This window comes from Copidosoma floridanum, unplaced genomic scaffold (assembly GCF_036245765.1).
Source record: "Copidosoma floridanum isolate Cflo_tuat_1 unplaced genomic scaffold, Cflo_Japanese_pri ptg000023l, whole genome shotgun sequence".
NCBI lineage: Eukaryota > Metazoa > Arthropoda > Insecta > Hymenoptera > Encyrtidae > Copidosoma > Copidosoma floridanum.
This window is the reverse complement of record NW_028321900.1, coordinates 1,251,838-1,273,870: the sequence shown is the minus strand read 5'-3', so window position 1 is coordinate 1,273,870 and position 22,033 is coordinate 1,251,838. Positions and strand designations below refer to the sequence as shown.

General features: G+C 36.0%; 1 protein-coding gene across 1 annotated transcript in view; it reads left to right on the top strand.

Annotated features, from left to right (window-relative positions):
* The window catches only part of Cad96Cb (protocadherin Fat 4-like Cad96Ca), an 898,994-nt gene that overhangs the window by 314,362 nt on the left and 562,599 nt on the right, over positions 1-22,033 (top strand). Inside the window, exons 9-10 of the mRNA XM_089595008.1 lie at positions 17,798-17,916; positions 17,981-18,127. Of these exons, the coding sequence (XP_089451134.1) occupies positions 17,798-17,916; positions 17,981-18,127 (266 nt within the window). The remainder of the gene's footprint in view (positions 1-17,797; positions 17,917-17,980; positions 18,128-22,033) is intronic.

The window sequence follows — 22,033 nt, the reverse complement described above, 5'->3', positions numbered from 1 at the left end:
TTAGTGGGTATGGCAGGCTCAATAAAAAAAAATTCACTGAGTCTCACACTACTGCGTTTTCTGCGGTGTGCTTTAATGCATTTCCCCTCGCTCCAAAAAAAAAAAAAAAGAAAAAAAAAAAAAAAGATCTACTTCTTCTACTACTAGTACTACTACAACTACTCCTACTATTACTGCTTTTAGTCACCCTCTAGGGGGTGCTAGGCCTTGTCGTTTGTGAGGGTGCCTAGCTTGGGATGGGGTAAGCTCTAATGGAATAGGTGATTATTTATCTGAATGTGTGAGGGGCTGTGCTTCCCTGAAAACAACAGAAACAAAAAAAAGGTGAACTTGAAAAAATATATAGAAGTATGAGTAGTGTATGCATGTAGGAACTAGAGCTTAAAATAAGCTGGTTGGATCCTCTAATGAAGACCAGCCGATTCGGAGGGCCGGCAGGGGCTGACCTCTCGTCCAAGCCACTAAGAATGAGCCTGCTGTCTTGGTATAGTGGCAACCTTGACAGATCTTAACTAATCTCTACACTATCGTGTATAGAAGTAAGCGTCAATTATAACATTTTTCTCGGATACATGCATCACGCTCTTACTTAGCAAACACAGAGATACTTACGAATTGGTTTGGGTTGTGCGTAGCGTTGCATTTTCCGGGCTAACTTTGGAGGCCTGGCAGCGGGTGAAGCCGGACGATGAGGCCCAGATGAGTCTGAGTAACCACATCTGATATGGCTGTACGCCTCATGAACAAAAAAGACGTGGTAGGCTGACTTATCTAGGCTTACTACCACTGAGGAGGCTATATGGCAGCACCTTAGTGCCTTTCGCCAGGTCGTTTTGTTGGAATATGTGCATGGTTGTGGGACTGTACACCTGCTGCTCGTCTCACTGGGATGACTGAAGTGAACCAACATATACATACATTACTAACGAACACCATTGTTAGATTTTTTTACTTGCCAAGGCAGTCTTTTCAGGTAAGACTGAGGAAGAGTGGCGATTTCCAGCTGGCTTGAGCAAGTAACGGTTCTCTTTGGTGACAGAGAGGGCCGCTGTCCTGTTTTTTACTCTTTTCAAATATTTATTTTAAAAAAAAAAGTTAGTACTGGCCTTCGCAGGTCAGTACGACAGTTAGAAAAATGCCATCATGAAAAACGATGATGCAAAACCTGTACCCCTAGCGGTAACCTTTCTGAGGGAATCCGCTGGCAGTTTCAATCCGGTGAAAGCCCGGACGACTATCGCAGGCCCCACGGATTCTGGTGGCTGGGGGGGGGGGGCACAAACACGTATCTTATGGCCAACAGGAACATTTAAATATTTCATGGCCCCTTCTCGTGGACAAAAAATGAAGAGTTAGCCTGTCAAGCATTGACTTCAACGACACTTAGGACAGAAAAAGGTCAATATTAGCCACTAGACCCAGGAGGAGCTTGCCTCTTCAAAAGAAAGCGGTGCTAAGCTTAGAGTAAAACGACAGCAAGTGGCTGATAAAGTCCAATTCGCAACGAAAGATATAACAGAGACGCCAAAAGCAATCAACAATAACTACGACAACACAGTGAACGCTGTTAAGAATGGGCTCAAAGCCGCGCTTAAACATCTTCAAGAGGCAAAGGTATTAAGAAAAGGCTTACTTTAAGAAGAAGAAGTGTTTGCAAACTCTTGAAAGTCATCATTTAAATTCCTGAAATGAAAGAAAAAAAGGCGAGATAATTTTTAATGGCATGTTCAGAAATTAACTCTGAACACTGCCTTAACGGAAATAGAACGAAATTAAAGGAACAAGAGCCCTTTGTACAGCCCTGATAGTCGCGAGGAAACCATGTCTTCAAAGAAAAAGAAAACAGGCAGTGGCAAATAAGAAGAAATTCTCCTGAATGACAAAACAATCCAGAAGAAAAAGTTGGACGCGACAACTACAGTAGAAGTAAAGATGGCCGAAGAGCAGACCTTTGCAAAGGTGCTGAAGATGACGAAGGCGAACTGTGACCCTGATAAGGTTAATGTGGCAGTCCAAAGTGTCGTCACTACAAAAAAAAGAGACATACCTTTTGAGCTCAAAGATGTAGAGAATGCTAAATCATTTTAACAGAAAATTGAAAAGTCGATAGCTGGACAGGGTACTGTCAAATGAGCAACAAAAAAGGGACATGAGAGGTCCAAGACCTGGATGCTATTGTAGAGAAAGACGAGGTTAAAAAGGCTTCCTCCAGGATTTTTGGACTTAGAAGCCAGGAGCCAGAAGGAGCTCTTCTAAGACTTACTTCCAGAGGACAGAGGCTGGCGTTGATAGTGGTAGACGAAACAACTGCTAGACGAGCAGAAGAGGATTGCAGGCTACGAGTCGGCTTTTTAAGCTGCCGAATCTGAAGAAGTATTAAAGTAACAAGATGTTACAGATGCCTGGGATATGGAAACGTCTCAGGCAACTGCAACGAAGAAAACAGATCCAAGCTTTGCTTCTGGTGTGGAAGCTCAAACTACCGGAAGATAGAGTGTCCAGGCTCAGCACGATGCTTCCTTAGCCCAACAACGGACAACAAGCACGAAGCAGGCAGTGGGAGCTACCCTTCAAAATTATTTTTGAAACACTCTTAATCATGGATAATGGCACATTTCTGGGCCACTGTTAGATCTTACTACTGGTTAAGGCTGGACACGGCTGTCAACAGCCTTACGCTATGGCAGGAGAGAAGATGAGACTCGATGCAGAGACCAAAGAGGCCCGGGTATTTTTATTACTGATGAAGTCGTACTTTCTGGATCAAAAAAATATGGTGAACCTTTTAAGTAAGGAGTCTGGCAAGTCAAGGACTACATGGAGGGCACTTCTAGTACATACCAGCAAGTACTTTTCTGCACGGTGAGAGCTCGAGGAACGACGGTTGTCTTACCGTGGCTTGCAATTAGTGCTTGGCATGACAAGGACAAATCTTACACCTATATTCGAACAATGCCCTATTATTTAGTTTGCTACTTCTGGAAACACTGGGGCGGGCGTGGAGGACGAATTGTACGTGTTCTGCTGAAGACTTTTTTAGCTCTCAGTGCATTATTTGAAAAGTATAGCACCACACAAAGCGACAAAAACGTCTAAATTATTGCTCAGACGTTGGACAATCTTATTTTGGTAAAGAAAATGTGACAGCAAAAGATTCCACAGCTTGTGCCAGTCGTAAAGACAAGGAGAAATAAACGTAAAAAGAAGACTGTTGGAAAAACACCTAATACAGTGGACGATGGTTAAAAATATTAAAATAGTGCCATAATTAAAAGTAAGACCCCTGTTTTTACTAATGAAGCAGGAATGAGAGAAAAACTCTTAAATAAAATGGACAGAGGTGGTAAAGAATAATAAAGGTATAAAAGCTACATCACAAGCAGAGACGGTCGAAGAAAGAAGACTTATAAACAAGCCAAAGGTCCAACGTATACGGACTAGACCAGAAGCGGCCTTGGTGAAACCGGCAGGGCAGTCAGTATGCCGAAGCACTCGCCTTGATGAAAAAGGTAGATCTGGATACGATGGGTGTGGGAGTAAGGGCTATTAGGGAGACAAAGACTGGAGGAGTTCTTGTCAAGCTGAAGGACACCTTGAGGAAGCAATGGGACAGGCTTGCTATTGCGTTGTAAGACGCGGTGGCAGCTGCTGGAGGTGTCTAAGCTCTCATCCCGTGACTATTCTGGAAAATAAGGAATGTTGATCCTGTTGATTTGCGCTACTTAATCAAGAAGCGGTTTATAAAGCCCTTGCCAATGCGCCACCTCCAGCTGACCTAAACACAATCTCAGGTACAGTGAAGGCTAAGTAGCTCGTTAGGTCCACCATGCGATGCATCAAAGAATGGTGTAACGTGAGTATGCCCCGAAAATATGCCAGGCCAAGTCAGAAACCAAACTATTGGTGGACTGACGAAATCGCTGATATGCGGAGGGGAAATCACAGACTTCGTCGCAGATACCAGCGCTTTCAGTGGAGGGAAGATGTAGAGGGGGTGGTGGCGCTCTATAAGGATGCAAAGAAAAAAGTGGTGAGGGAAATGAATCAAAAAAAGCAAAATCCGTTGTTGGCGCGAGATTATTGCCGAAATTGACAGAGACGCCTGGGGCCTGGGCTGCCGTATAGTCACAAAACGACTAAGTGATTCGGGATCGGTGGGACTCTTGGAATCGTCGTTTATACAGGACGTTGTCAGAACTCTTTTACCAGTACATTTGGAAGAGGAGAGAACTGAGACAGTCGTAGTTAACAAGACTCAATTGCTTACGCAAATGGAACTGTCAGTACTCGTATCAGAACTGCCGGGACAAAAAGCCCTAGGTCTGGACAGAATACCTCATGAAATCTTTAAGATCGTAGCAGAGGAGAAACCATATGCTCTGCTGGATATGTTAAATACTTGTTTAAAAGCAGGCATATTCAGCGGCTCGTGAAAGATCAAATGCCTTGTTTTTCTGGACAAGGATAAGGGTCTACCTGTGATCACAGTGTCATTCCAGCCTCTGTGTATGCTGGACGACTTGGGAAAGTAATGGAGCGATTTATCCGAACTCGTTTGTGAGGGGTTGTGAATATAGTCTACGATCAGCACGGTCTTAGGGTTGGCAGATTAACATGCCACGTGTTAACCAAAGTTATAGACTATGTGAAAAGGGTATGGCAAGCTCCTTACAAGACAGGGAATGTTTGTGTCCTGATCACCCTAGACTTTGAGAATGCCTATCACTCGGCAATATGGTCTAACATAAAAATGGCATTGCACGAGCAGGAGATACGGGCGTACTTGAGAAGGGTCCTGAACAACTATCTGCAGAACCGTGTTCTTTAGTACAACACAAACAGAGGGACCGCGAGAAGTTACATTGTCGTCAGGGGTGGCTCAGGGCTCTGCGCTGGATTCAGACCTCTGAAACCTCGTGTACGATGGGCTCCTCCGGTTACAATGCCTGAGGGAGTAAACCAAGGCCCCAAACCACCTTACTTCGGTGCAGCGGTTTGGGGCCTTGCAAGTCATCTGTGCGTATCACATGGTATCTTCGACCGTGGTGACGGTGACCATGAGAACCGTGCCTATTGTCCTTTTGAAACAGGAGCGCAGAGCCAGGTTTTTAACGGGTAGAACCGAGTCAGTTGACGTCATAAGGGAAGAAAGCGTGCGATGCTGGCAGCAGGAGTGGAATAATACGGCTGTGGGTAGGTAGACACACCAACTCATACCAGTACTGTGTCCATAGCTTGAGCATGGCCACGGTGAGGTTAACTATTACCTTACCTAGCTTCTCTGGGGTTCTGGACAATTTAATGTATATCTTCACCACATGGCGTTAAGACCAACAGCTAGTTGCCATTACTGCCCTGGGATGTATGATACAGCAGAGCACACTATTTTCCGGTATAAAAGGTGGAATGAACATCAGCAGCAGCTTGAGAGCCGTTAGGGTGAGGTTTTTATACCTTGTAAGCTTGTGCTGCTCTTAGTAGTTCTACTTATCAGAAAAAGAAAGCTCCAAGCATTTAGTGATGCTGTCAAAGACTGCGGCATACAAAAAAGGGCTAGAGCACGGGTGCCGGTCTTTAGGGACCCTGAGTCCTTTTTGGGACTCAAGAGGATTTGCACCTCTTGTACTGGTGTCTAGCTTGCTCGCTAACATTGTGAGATATGTTGTTCTCTCTGGTGGCTCTACACTGTAAAACTTGTACAGGTGTATCGTCAGTACAACACTGCCAAATGGCAGTGTTAGCCACAGTGACCACTGTATTGCGTTATCTTGCAGCTATTGCAGGAGAGTCCTGCAATTGTAGTAGTATGTACGCAGCTTATCAGTAAATTTGATACCACCGCCGAAACTACTTTACTGACTCCCGTGCTTGTATAGTTAAGGTATATTGTTCAAAATAAATAAGCCTGAAAAAATAAATACCTTATTATATCTTCTATAATAGACTTAACTTTATTAATATTAATACTCTATGTAATAATATTAATAAATTAAAATGCTATTAAATGCAAAAATTACATGAGGCATCTTTCCTCAGCAACGGTTACCTAATCACTTAGAATACATATCGTCATCAAACATGTTTCAGTCACGTGCCTCGAGAGCTTCTACGCATGCTCAATGCCTAGTGTCTCAGTGCCGTACGCATAATTTCAAGTTTACTAATATATTAACACGCCTACTTAAATTTAAAATCTTGTTATGTTGCAAGCCTTGGTTAATAATTTTTTAATTTTAGATCAATCTTAGGTCCTTTCTAAACTTAAAAAATTTAATTCTTCGAAATGCCCCAATAAAAATGTCTGCTTCGTTATTTTCTGAGTTTACTTTAACTTTATTGATTATACTGTTAAAACAATTCTCCTTTACAAAATGTAAATTTGTTCTAATGTCTTTCGAGTTTTTTTGTATGATTACTTAATTTAGCAATACTAGTCGCACCGGAGATATCTTCATAAACGTTTATTAGTTCATTAAATATAATTGAGAACTCTTTTAATATTCCTCTTATCCATAAGATTTCGCTTATTCTTTCAGCCAACGCCACATACTCAGCTGCTGTCAAAGATTTGGTAACGCTTCCTTATTCCTTAGATTTCCAATATATTACATTATTGAACAGCTTTACAACAGTAGTTGAGTTTTTATCAACTACATCACCTGCCTAGTCTGCATCTACAGAACAAGTCAAGATATCTACTTTGAAATTTTTTTATACGTTAACTGAATATCTTTTGTTGAATACAAATATTTTAAAATTCTTATTGCATATTTGTTATGAGTTTGGTTTAAACAGTTTTGAAATTAACTTAAATAGTTTACGCTATAACTAATATTAGGTCTTGTTCCTAAACTTATACATAGAAGTGCTCCTATCAAATTTCTGTAGTTTTTAAATTCAGATGCTGACCATGTGGGCTCAAATTTTAGTCTTGCTCCATTGGCGTTTTATATAATTTTGCAATTATAACATAATAATTTTTTATATCTTTTCTGATTTTATGTCATTATATCACTTTTACAATCGTAATCAATGTTCATACCAAGATATTTATTAACATCACCTATGTCTTTCATCTTAACTTTGTGTGTTAATACTCTTTTATATTTATAAATTTTATTTTGATTTTCACTACATATTAATAAATCATCTACAAAAATAATAATATAAATAAAATCATATCTTTAATTAATATAATGCTAGCAATAATTATTCTTGCTTTTTTTAAATTGTAAACTTTTTAAATATGTATACAGATACTCATACTATGGTCTAGGGCTCTCTCTCAAACCATACAATGATTTTTTTAACCTGCATATTCTGCCTGTTCCATTATATTAACCTTCTGGTTGTTTAACACTAACTTTAGATCTTACATTTTCATTCAAAGAAGCTGATTCCAGATCTATTTGATTTAAAATTAGAATATTATGTTAGCAATAAGCAAATAAGATCTTTAGAAATTGTGTTTTTGCTACAGGTAAATATAGTCGTCAGTTATCTTATTTTGTTAAAAACCTTTTGCAAACTAATCTAGCCTTTCATCTAACGTCTTATTTCTTGTTATACACCTATTTTAAATCAACAATTTTTTTATTTTCTAATTTATCTCCTAATTCAAAAGTTTTTCATTTTTTAATTCTCAATTTGTTTCCTTGTCCATAGCTTTTTTCCAATTTACACACTCTTTATCATTTGTTGCTTTATTATAATTTTGTGGGGTGTTTACACTAAAATAATTAATGTAAATACATGTTGCATAATTTTCTGGTTTATACCTTTCTGGTTCTATATGTGTTCTACTTGACCTTCTTTTTGTACTATTATTTTCATTTGTAGTTTCGTTAGTTTTTACAGTCGTAATATTTTCATCAAAAACCAAATCATTATGGCTACCATCATTATTATCATGTTATTTACTGAAAAAACTTTTATTTTTTGTGAAAAATTAAAAAAACAAGAACGAAACAGGCAACTCAAATTATCGACTGTTACTATGTTAAAAATAAATGAGACTGGGAAAATAAATACTTTATAACATTTTTTATGATAGACTTGAATTTATTATTATTGATACTTTATGTATTACATAAGGCATCTTTCCTCAGCATTAGTTACCTTATCACTCAAAATACATATCGTTATGAAACATGTACCAATCACTTGACTCGAGAGCTTTTACGCATGCTTAATGCTTAGCGTCCCAGCGCCATGCGCGTCCTTTAAAAAGTACTGATATTCTAGCATAAACATTTTTAAAAAAATTAAAATTGTCGATTTTTTTGCATAAAATATACTGAGAAAATAAATATGTCTTAACATCTTGGTGAGGCTCTTCAGTTTTTGAAAAATATTTTAACCCTGCAGAAGCAATATCCTAGTATTATTATTACCTTTTACATAGACTTAATTTTCACCGTTTTTATATTATTAGATATTTAGCAGTTATCTGTCCATTTTCATTTTATTTAAAAATCGTATTTTGAATATTATCAAAAATAAAAGATAAAACTATATCGCATGCATGGTTGTACACAAACACTTATACAAATATACTCTTGTATGTATATATATATATGTTTATATGAATATTCTGGTATTCTAAGGTGTCTATATAAGTGGTCGCGGTGGCGCAACGGTACAGTTGCAGTTTCATCGATCTCCGAGGTTAAGCTGCATTTAGTGCGGTCAGTACTTGGATGGGTGATCGTCTGGTCACCATTCAGGTCTTGCCCTTTTGCCTCTGCTTTTGATTCTCGAAGGTTGATTGAATGTTTCTCTGACGCTTCGTTTACGTGATCATAGGCGTGACTGAGTTGGTACAGATGTTTTCATACGTATACAAACATCTGGTCATAACTCAGGTGCACCGATGGCTGATTAATACTATACTTATGTTAAAAAAATGCCATGTCTGATCCTACGGGCGATGATGAATAGAAAAAAAAAAAAGAGTGTAGACATACGATACATACACATATGCATAAAGTCTTGAATACAACGTGCAGAATGTATACGTATATACACTACACGTAGCGCAAGAGTGAGTACAGCGGTTTTGGTGGTGGTATCAAATTATCGGATTAGCTGTGTACGTATAGCCACAACTGCAGGATTCTCCTGCGATAGCTACAGGATGGCGCCGTACAGTAATCACTGTGGCCAACATTGTGATTTCACTGAAAACCGAAAGTGGATGAAAATAGAGAAACGAAAAAAAAGGAAAAGGCGAAAAACAAAAAATGCTCTGAGGCACTGAGCAGCCTGCTCATGTCAACATTAAAAAACGTTGGAGGGCTATGCCTGATGCCATCCTGGTTAGGCCGTTGGAGGGCAATAAGTATGCCGAGGTATTAACACTTGTGAAAAGGTTCGATGCTGTTGGGCTTGGGACGGACGTGAAGTCCATCAAAGAGATAAAAACAGGAAGTGTTTCTGTCGAACTGAGAAGTACCACATCCGAGCACCACAATGCGTTTACCGAGGCGTTTAAAAATTCTGTGACGGACGTTGGCTGCGTTAGAACTCTCACCCCACGCCTGACTGCCTTCGACGGTGGCTTCGACTCTCGACAAGAGGGATCACATAAGGCTGGGTTAGGTGAACTGCAGGATGCAGCCTAATTCCAAGGCTGAGCGTTGCTTCAGGTGCCTGGGCTTTAGTCATATTGCTAGGCAGTGTGGTGGGCCTGACAGGACGGGGGTGTATTGAAGAATTAGGGAAAAGGGCCATGTAGCACGTAGCTGCTCTAAAAAAGAAGTGAGCTGCTACTTGTGCGAAAGCGTGGTCCCGAGTCCAGATAACAACCACATTGTTAGTGCTTCTGGATGTAAGACGCTTTGGGTGCCTGCCAGAGTAGCTCACCAAAAATGGCGTTGATCCTGCAGATAAACCTTGATAGGACCGTGCTCGTGCACTATCTGTTGGACCAGCTTGCACGAGCCTGGGGTGTAGACTTGCTCTTTATAAATAAGCCATCCCACACGTTACCGGATTGCGGCTGGTACAGTGACAGGATTTGGTGCATGGCCATCCTGATCCGCAGTGATATGTTCTCTGTTTCTAATACTGAAGACGAAGAGAGGTTCGTGTAAATTAGGAGTAGATATGTGACCTTCATTAGTTGCTACATATCCCCCAACATTGCGATTAGCGTCTTCAGACAGTGGCTCACCAAACTTGAGGACGTGGCTTGCGTGCATGGGGAGAATAGTGACATAGTCTTGGCCGGCGACTTCAACTCCAAGGCCATTGCTTAGGGGGAGCCGAGAACCAACTTCAAAGGGTGGGCGTTGCTACAGATGGCTGCAAGGCTGGACTTTATCGCCATCAACTCTGGTAGTTTGGCAATGTTTAGGAGGCTGATCATCGATCTTACCTTGCTGTCATCCCAAATGGTAGCACAGGTATCTAGCTGGCAAGTCCTGGAGGACTACATGGCCAGTTATCACCAGTATGTTGGCTTCATAACTAACGAGGATTGTTATGAGAGCTCGCGTAAAGTAGTTTGAAGCCACGTTACCGGGTAAAATGTGAAAAAACTTAATTAATATTTGCTGCAGGCAGCCATGGTTAGCAGGCCACTCCTGCTAATTTCAACAAGATCACAAATCTAGCGAAGGTCAAGGCTCTCGTGAACAGCACTATCAGACGTCTCAAGAAATGGTGTGATGCGTGTATGCCCAAAATGTCTGCTAGGAGAGGTCTGCGTTCGTGCTACTGGTGAACCGAAGAAATAGCTGACCTGTGCAGAAAGGCGCAGCACCTACAACGTCTCGCACAGTGACACAGAACTCGTGAGGACGGCAAGGTAGCTGTTGCTGCGTACAGGAAAGTAAAAATGGCTTTGGTGAGGGCGATTAAGGTGAGCAAGAATTGATGCTAGCACAAACTCATCGCTAAGTGAATAATGTGAATAAGGACGTGTGGGACCTGGGCTACCGGATCGCGTTCAAAAAACTGCGAGGATCAGACCTGACACCACCAGAGGAACATTTTTTCTTGAAGAGGGTGATCTCTTGTCTCTTTCTGGAGCATCCCGATAAGAGGTGGGAGGACATAAAAACATACCAAGTGCTTCTTTTTACCCTTAATAAATTGAGATTGGTGGTATCGGAGATGCCAGGACGAAAAGCTCCTGGTCCAGACAGGGAACCGTCCGAAGTTCTGAAGGTCATAGCAGTGGAGATGCCATATGTTTTGCTCGATAGGTTCAATGCGTGCCTTCATGTTGGACTATTTAGTTGGCGTTGAAAAAATTATAGGCTTTTCTTTTTGACACAGGCAAACTGACCCCCCTGGTCTCATCATCATTACTACTCTTAGGTATGTTGGACAATTGTGAGAAAATGCTCGAGAGGCTGATAAGATCTTGGTTAAAGGGAGGAGCTAGCCTCTCAGACAATCAGTATGGGGTTCCGAAGATGGTGTTTGACGGTCATGGCTATGGCTCAGGTTCTTGAGTCGGCTTAAGAGACATGGAAACCCTTTCATAAGACGAGGAGCGTCTGCATCCTGGTGACTCTTGACGTGAAGAATGCTTTTAACTCGACCAAATGGTCCAACATAATGAGGATCTTGAGGTACCAAAAAGTACTGGCCTACCTGAGAAAGATCCTAGACATTTACCTTCAGGACCGAGTACTCCGGTACGACACAAAAGATTAACCAAGAAAAAAGCGTCTGACGTAGGGGGTCGTGCAGAGATCTGCCCTTTGACCTGACTTTTGGAACCTGGTTTATGACGAACATCTGCAACTTGAAATGCCCCCAGAGATCAAGCTGACGGGCTTTACTGATGACATAGCATTGCAAATCGCAGCAAGATCCCGAGAGAAGCCCAAGCGCAAAATACGGTGGGCGGTCGCCATAGTGTCAGAGTGGCTTTGGGATCATGGTTTAGAACTGGCGATAGAAAAGACGAGGTTGATCGTTCTCACTAGACTGAGATGGTTTGGGGGACACTTCTAACTGAACGGTATGGAGGAGGTAATCTGCCCGAGTTCGATGTTGTGCTACTTGGAAGTCTGGATCGATTCACGGCTCTTCTTCTAGAAGCACATTAGGAGAGCAGTTGAAAAAGCCGCTCGGTTCTCGGGGGTGCCTACGTATACAATGCCGAACATTGAGGGCCAGTGGAAAGCCAAAAGACAGCTTCTTGCGTTGGTCTCAAACTTGATCCTGCTGTACGAAGCGGAGGTATGGGTGGACGCACTTGCTGTTACGTAGATGATGTTTTACGTTTTATTGATGAAGATCACATTTACCAAATATTAAATATAAGATAAACTCAACTTCTTAGATTTGACTATAACCAGAAATAGCAGTTATTTTATTTTTTACTGGGCTGTAAAACCTCTTTCTTTCAGACGTATCCTAAATTATTTTTTTGGCTACCCAGTTAATGACAAAAAAAATCTTGTCTACCTTTGTTGCTGCGCTTATATAAACACTGTCATGTTATGTAGTTTATTATCAGTCTATCATTTGATCTGTGACGAGTGAGTCAAGTTACTTACGAATTTTTGCGTACCTGCACTGAGAGATTAGTGGAACGCCCGCTGTCCTCGCACGGTTGGATAGAGTCCTAATGTAATGTACACCTACCGACCCAGGCAGTGGAACAGCTGGCAAGCCAGTTTGAACGCTAGGCAGACCACCGTAGTGAAGCAGCAGTACTATTTATACAGTACAGCAGTTGTCCCGGTATCTAGTGCTTGGTCTGTTCCAGTTTGTGGATACATAGCACATCAGTACTGGACATATCTATATATATTTTTAGCTGTATAGGTGCTACCTGTGCATTACTCTGTCACAAAAATGATTTTTGAAGTAACAAAAATTTTAAATGTTTTATATTATTTCTAAAAACTTTTATACACATTAACCCTATAACTGTATTTTACAGAAAAAAATTATCTCTCCAAACTGTAAAATAAAAATTTTTGTTCAAACAAACTATTATAAGAAAAAAGTTTTACTTTTTAATTTTTATGATATTTAGTTTATATAAAACTAAATTGTAAATGTTTATAATGTATAAGTTATCAGTATTATTTACAATAACGTACTAAGTGGCAAATAATAATACAGAATATGTTACTCCTCGAATAAATTGATCAATTTTAAAACATACCGCATTATTTTTAATATATTTTAAAGCGACACGGTTCATAAACGTGCATACATACAAACGCATTCAATAATATACCTATATACATCTATATATGTATGAACACATGCGCGTTACATACACATATGCGCATCAAGTACATTATAATATATTATACTCGACGCTCGGCATTCAAGCTACTGTGGGTACATCTAATGTACTTATTAATAGCACGTTAATAGCACCATACTTGTGGCACATTGCTTGTGCTGCAAGAGTGGAGCGCCTGGCATCCCACTCTGGGTTGTCTCTGCCAACGTACGTGGTAGCTCAGCCACCCCACCTGAAGGACAGAGGGCGTTTCACTAATCTCTCAGTATGTGGTAATAATTTGTCTCTCATAACAATTGTCGTTGTGTGTATGCGTATCATCAAATCTCTTATTGTGTTTAAAATTTGAAGCCTAATAAGGCTGATACAAATGGTTAGCGAAACAACGTAACAGTAAACCAACATAAAATAAGTATAAATTCACTTTGTATTTATTTATTTCTCATACTTTGCCTCCAGCACATTACTGAGCAGTTCCAATCTCAGGTTATATAAGTTAAAATATTCTTCTACAGTGTCAATAATAATTGCTTTTTTGCTTAAATGATTGTTTAGGGGATGGTAGTGAGTATTCTATAAGAGGATGAACTTTATGTGTACCAATTAAATTTATAAGGACTTTTTGTTGTTATATTAATAAAATAATCTAGGATAGAGAGGGTGGCTTTTTTCATGTTTAACAGCAAACTCTGTCAGAATACCTTTTTACTGTTGATAGTTACCCAGACTCTTCTATTGTTAAAGTATTTGAATCTAGATCATCCAACATAAATAAAGAAGAAGAGTAATACAATACTCATAGACATTTTTAAGCTCTATTAGTAGCTGGACGTTTGGTGATACTTCCTTTTTATAAATATTTCTGTACCAATGGAAATGAAATTTTCCAGAAATTTGGATGTTAAGCTGTTTTTACTTGTAATAATTTACTTATACCTTTTATTAGGTGAAGTAACGGTTTACTTTTTAGAAATTTAGCTTCGGAAGTTGTTTGTAAAATAGAATGTTCCAAAGTTGTAGAATATTTTGTGCAAACTCTACGGTATGTGAGAATAACGAAGAAAGATCATAAAAAAACCATGTTTATAAGCCATAACACAACAGTCTAAGCAAGGTACGCTAATTGCCATGCACACGAGTTTAAATTTTATAAAGTTTTAATCTCAGATGCAAAATTAAATAACTATTGTAGAAAATTTCTTGAATTATTTAATAGTTTCGGGTTTGGTAATAATTTTATTTAAAAAACTTATCTTACCAACCTGTACCCTGCATACACTAAACTCAATAGCAATGTTTATTCGTTTCCACAATCTTTTTTACTACTTATGAAAATGTTTTATTTATTAGACTAACACTAACACAATTTTCCATAGATTACTTCACTTTTTCTTATTTTCCTTTCCTTTTTCCTCAAAAAATCTACCAGCTAACCCATAAATAGTGACAGCTTCTGAGCGCACCTTTCTTCCTACACTTTTAGTACTTACCATGCATTACTCATCTTTATACCATTATTTGTTTTTTATCTGCTCTTGTAACGTTATATTAGGTAAATAAATATTTATTTAGTGTACTTTTTATGTTTTTTCATAAAAGACTTATATTTATAATCCATTTCATACAAGACCGCCATTTCAGGTATAAATAATGTGGGTTACTTTTCGTCGTCAGTTTTCGATGTACCTATATTGTTTGATCCATGTATTTGATTTCTAAATTTTACGTTCGTAATAGATGTTATATTAAATAGTGGTCAAGTATGATTGACTGTGATTCATGATACGCTACAATGTATAAAATAAAGTCGCTTTACTACTACAATGCACACTGAGATTTTTATAAAACCATTTGTTTTTCGATATTATCTTGACCTTTGAACTAAATTGTTAATATAAGTGACGTGAGTTAATTGTTTAAACGGCAGTTGAAAGTTAAAAAAAGTATATTGGTATAACAAACAAGTATAGAACCTAGGATGTATGTTCTAATATTTTTGATAAAATGAAAAAATTGTTACATAAGTTATGGTATTTTTACATTGCTTACATCGAGAACGCTTACTTTTGTAGTAATTAAATACTCAACTAAATGTCTGGTAGAAGAAGTAATTTTCATTCTATCATTAGTGCCACTTAAGGGGGTAAGAGATTTGTTAGCCTCAAAAGTTAGTTTGAATTAAAAATAAGTGTATTTTATCACTGTCCTTGATAAATCATGCTGTTACATACCATATATCAAAAGATCATTAATAAATGAGAAAATAAAAATCAATACTTAAAAATTCAGTTGATGCGCAATGTTTTTTTTCTTGTATGCTGTATACAGATATGCTAAAAGCATTTTGTTTAAACTTTTAGTTAAAAAATTTTTTGAACTGTTACAACGGGCTTTCTTAAATAAGAATACGTTATTTCAATTGTTATTAACAAAAACATGCTAGTTTTTTGAAAGATTTGTAAGAATACTTTTCAAGTTATGTGTGAAAATATAGAAATGACGACAACGTTCACGTTAACGACTAATTAAAAGATGTACATCACGAAAAATTACCAATTTTATCAACCTGTGAGGCATAGACAGAACTGAGTTTTTGGATGGAATTGACTTTCTTATTAATTCTAGTTTTTTTTTCAATGACGAAGTAAATAAGCAATTTTTCAGAACTCCCATGGGACGTTGTTGTTCACCTTGGTTCGCAAAAGTCATATTGGAATCTTTGGATAGTTCAGTACTAAATGGTTGCTACGATTCCATTTCACTGTATTTGAGATATGTTGATGATTGCCTAATAGTTATAAGACTGATCAAATAAGCTATGTCCTCAACCTTTTCAACAATTTTAATCCGTTTATATAGTTAACAGTTTAATATGAAGTCAACAATTAAATTCCCTTCGTAGATCTCTATGTTAAACGTATAAGAAATTATATTAGTAAAATAAATTTATATAAGAAACCCTCAGCTTCAGGTAAAATACTTGACTTTTTCTCACACAATCCACAATGCTAAAAAGTAGCCATTGTGTTCGCTATAAGTGATAAAGCTTTTAAGCTTGAAGATTCATTCTTTTAGGGTAAGAATATTACAGCAGCTTGTAAGACACTTACCGATAATGCTTATCCTCTATCTTTTATAAATAGATACATAAAAGCTAGAGTCAGTTTTCTTAATAAATAGAGAATAGGTTTCCAGCAATTTCAGATGCAAAATCTTTAAGAAGGCGATACACGAGTTGTTTCCCATTCCTCGAATCTGTCAGTTATAAAAAAGAATGTGTTCCTTGTAGTTCCATATCTCTGACCTATCGAGATAACTCTCCGTAAGGCCCTTTCCAAATACAATATACGTGTTGTTTACACATATTCTGAGAATTTAACTCATATTTTTAAGTTGGGAAAGAACTCAATAAATAAGTTGGACATAAGTGGCACTGTCCATAAGATTGTATGTAGGTGTGGTCTGTGTTACGTCAGCCAAGGTAAGAGACACTTTTTTGTACGTTCACAAAAACAGAAACGTTACATAAAAGATAGGGACGAAAGGTACCAGAATTGTCTTAAATCATTTTTATAACTCTACTTAACAATAATAATATAAAAAGACAATTAGATACACATATCTAAACAATTCTCACAAAAACTTTGTAAACCAAGTTAAAACTCAAATAAAAATGAAATTACAGGTTTCAGTAGTACATTTTTATAATGAAAACAACAAAAAATTACATATTTATCATGACTGTTCTCTATGAAGTACTTTTGCAATATCCGTTGATCTCATAGATAAACATAACTATATTTCTATTATAATTAGGCTTATAACTTTTTTACAGGTACTAAACAATAGCTATAACTCGACATTATAAAATAATATTGTAGATACATCGATTTTATCCCAAAATTTTTTTTAACTTTGGTTTTAAAGATACTTATAATAAATATATTTGTTTGTAAAGTTCAACAGTTATATTCAAATAATATGGATTTGAATCATTTAGACTGATTTATAACTGTCATCTTCACTTTGCATGGGTATTAACTAGAGACGTTCATGGAAACATGGAGTAGCGTGGTGACCTTTTAAATGTATAAGTTTTACTTTACACATATGTTAAAAACTTTTCAAAATCCCCCCGGGAGATGACGGTGGGAAATGAAAATAATTTTTATGGGGGTCATAAGGAAAAGTGCAAACAGTAGAATTTATTCTTGGTTGAACTTGTTTAAAAGATCTCACATCAATTTCATTGCTTGTTTATTATGATCTTCTAAAATTTAAAGTGCCAAAATACCATTTTATTAAAAAAAAAAAAAAAAAAAGTTATATTTTCAGTAACTGATTAAAAAAAAATGTTGCAAAAGAAAACATAGCTAACAACATGTTATTTTTGAAAAAAAAATTTTCATTTCAACTTCATTCTATTTTTTGAAACTTCGAGGAAGTTATTGATAAAATCTTTGAATAACGATTTTTTTTTAAAAGTTTTTAATAAACTTGTATGAAAGGAGACAGTAAAAATGAATAAAAATAATTATAACCACTGTAAGGACATTGTACATTAACATTTTTCAGGCAGTCAATCAGAACGTGTCCCTGTCCGATTTGTTCGAAGGAATTATTATGCAAGTATTCCAGAAAATATGCCAACTAAAAGTGTTATTTTAAGAGCAGCCGTTAATAAATTAGATCTTGTAAGTTCGCATGTATAGGATTTTCATAATTGAAACAAAAACTTATTTTTTTTTATTTTACTAGAATCTTCAATTTTGGTTAATCGGAGCATCAGAAGATTTAGAGAAGTTTTCTATTATTAGCAACGGTGACGTTCTTTTGAAAGGCAAGTTGGATTATGAAAAAAAAGCACAGCACAGTTTCTTAGTCTGCGTTATGGACAGATACACTGTAAGTTTTTTTATTTATTACTTTAATTGGACGTACGGAACGATTTTTTTTTCAGCTAACTATCTCTCTTTTTTTTTTTTTTTTTTTAGTAATAATTGAAAACACTTAAAACATTTCCATTCCCTAAAAAAACTAGTTTATTATCAACTTGGGATAAGATTTTAAAATTTTAAAAGGTATTTATTAAAGTCCCGATTTTCAAGTCACTAGAAGCCCAAAAGGGTCATTTTTTAGAAACACACACTGATTCAATGCTTGTGTCGGTGGTTCCTATCATGCTTGAAATATGTTTTTGATGTTCTTCAAAAATATTGAAAACAGGACCTAACCATCTCTACGTTTTTATAAAATTTGTATTTACTTTTTTAGAAGTGGCAAAAATATAATAGGTACATACTGAAATTATTTTAATTTGTTCAAACGGTTTTGAGATAATTTTCTGCAGAAAACAAACACTTGCATGGTGGTGTCTTAAAAAAAAGCAGACATGTATTTGTTACATTGTTTTCTGAAAATTGTGGAAACCATGCCTCAAATACTGTATGACAAGGAAATTTTGTGAATTGTTACTCATTACATTACACTACGTATTCATTAACGGATATTAAATGAAAGTATTTTAAAGTAAATTCGTAAATGTTTTTTTCATCAGTACGACAACTGGCCTAACATAAGTTGAATGAACTTATTTTATGGTTGTAATAAAAAACTTAGTCATGTTTTTTACAAATATTTAATATATAACTGGGATACTAAACGAAGATAATTAAATTGAACATTATCAACTAGGCTGGACCATATAATATGTTCTATAAGACTTTAATCACCTTATATTTTATAGAAAGATAAAAAGACCATGTACATGACTAAGAAATAGTGAGGAACGTAGTGGCCCTAAAAAGTCTCACTTGTTCCAAAATGAGGAAAACATTTAACTTTTTTTTATACATTTTCACTTTGTCTAACAAGCAAGATAAGTTTCCCTTTTTATAAAAAATGCTTTAAAAAAGATAATAAGCTGGTAATATAAATTTAGCTAAAACATTAGTGGAAAGCAAAAGGAAGATAAAATGTTTGTAATTGAAACCTTATAAACTATATAAAGTATAACAAAGTATTATATAACTGTGCATTTAATCACGTTACCAACCCCGTTATCATTAACGTGACATTATGATCTTTTATTGAGATATGATATTAAATGGGTATAAAATCATCTATCTAATTTTAGGCAAGAAAATAAATAAGATAGTATGTCCTTTCTTTCTGTGTTAAAAAAAAGTCAATCAAACGCATTTATTTAATAAACTTAATTTGTTATCTTGTCAGTCGTACAAATGATACTTAAACGTTTTTAACATAAGAATTGTAAAAATTTTGATTGTAAAACATCAGTTTTCGAGCACTTTGTAAGTCCTTAGGTTTAAATATGCACTTTTTTTTTAAGAGATGAAAAAAACTAATTAACAAGTGCTTCTTTTGTTATTGCTTTTAAACAGTTGTAAATTTAATTTTAAATAAAGTATGTAGCAAGCTCTTAAAAGCTCCCACACTTTATTTTACAACTCTTACGTTGCTATAGGCAATGGTTTTAAGAGAAATTAGCTTTTGATGAAGGTATAAATAATTTTGTTTTGAAATATATTGTGTTAAAGGTTGACAGTTTTGATATTATAGAGTGAAGTGTACGTATGGATATTTGATATAAAAAAAATTTGTTGTGAAAATAAATTAAAAAGTAAACACACGTGCACTCTGAGTATTTTATTACAAGACTTAAGTGCACTAGTTCGTATGCTATCCTAACTATCTACGAAAATTGTCTTTCACAATTAGTTACCAAATGACAGGGTGACGTGGCAGTAATTATTTTCAGGTAGATGACGTACACTTAGAAGTTCTAAATATGATCAGATTAAAATATCAAACTGTGTTTATTTGTACTTACTTGAATACTACAGAAAAATTCGTCTTAAATGTGATAAAACGATAGATATTTTTTGAGGAAACAGTAGAGTGAGGTTAATAAAAACTATGGTTCTATTTTATCTTGAAATGTCTAACTTTACTAGCTCTAATAATTTCTAAAAAAGCTATAAGATCATTTATATGTTATTTAAGGTTATTTATATCTAAGAATTTTTCTATTATTTAGAGTAAAGCATAGCATCTAAAAAGACTGACTAAATGTAGAAAACACACTGTCGGAAAACAGACTGGTGACTGAAAGCAAATATTTAAACCCTCAGATTTTTGCTTAAAAGTAAGACTTGTTACTCACTCGATCATCACTCACGAATTGCTTTACGCAAAGTCAGTCAGTGTTTTAAACGATGTATTTTGAAAATAAAGTTATGGTTATTAATTATCGTTCTGAACCTAATGGGACTTGGAAACAGATATATAACTCAGATAACAAAGAGTGACATAAGAAGTTATTTATGTCTAACGACCACAGCAACACAGCAGCTTAGGCTGTGATTCTTGTAGCTTAGAAACTTACTAACACATATTAACGAGTTTAAGTTCCAACCCCTTATCATTTGGCTCTCATGTCTAAAAATTTAATTTTTTGTGAGCGTACTTTTAGGTTTGGTCCACTGAATTGGAAGCCATGTAAAATAAAATGTTCTTTCTGTGATGTAAGCAATTAATTCGCAATTAATTAAGGTAGTTCTCTTATATTCTAGTGACTACAGCATTTACATGTAAGAGGGTGATAAAGCAATTCAGAGCTGTTATACGCACATTTGTCAGAATTGCTGTAAAATATATTAAAAAAAGAAAGAAGTCTTGAAAACCAGTGGATAGTGGGTGCTTAGGTACTGAAGAATAAAGTTATACTTCTATAAAATTGTATTGCAGTTAATATAATTACAAATATAAACATACCTTTTATGAAACGATACTATGCACAAAAAAGGTACAATTATCGTTGGAATGAGTATACCTACGTTAGTTGGGTGTGGTGTCAATAAATTTTTCAATATTTTATGACTGAAAAACTATAATACATACGTAAATTAAAAGATACGTAAGCTGTAACCTTAGCTTAGCAACAAATGGTACCAATAAAACGCAATAGTATATTTTTTCTTAGAAACTATAAATATATAATTATAATAACTGCGAATTTCAACCATCCATGTTGTAAAGTAAAGCATCCAAAATGTTTATAAAAAAAACCAGTAGACAGAGGGTGCTTGGGTTACCAAATATTACGTCATATGGCTATAAAATTATATGGCAGACAATACAATTATGGACATAAATATAACTTGTATGAAACCATGTTGTATAGAAAGGTAATGCACTTATCTTTGGAATAAGGATACGTATGTTTATGAGGTAAAATTTGAGTAAATATTTAAATATTTAATAAATGATAAATCATAAGCAGTACATCATGGCACAATGCAGTAAAAACGATACGTAGGCTATCTAGTATAGAACTCTAGAGTTTCATAAAATCCTCCGATTATTTCAAAACAGCTTCTTACCTTCTACGCTGATTTCATCTTTAACGTCACGGTTACATCTGTTACATATGCTCACACAACTTATCCTAACCCATATTTAATTGTATTTCTATAGGTTAGCCTATTTTCTCTTGCGTCAGAGATGCCAACTATACTTGAGTTTGCGACCAAATTAGAGAGTTACGACGTGAGTTGGCATTTCTGCACGAGGGAGCCACCTTAATTCAAAAACATTACAGTAGACCATGTAACCTTATGGAAAAATTGCTTAAAATTGCATTCATAAGATGTGTAAAAGTCTCTTAATTTTTGATTGTTCAAAAGAATACTCTTAAATAAATTTGCATCATTTTTTAATGAATATATTTTTTATTAATTTATTAACACAAGTAAAAGAGGTCAAGTATGCGTAAAAGCGTAAATGTAA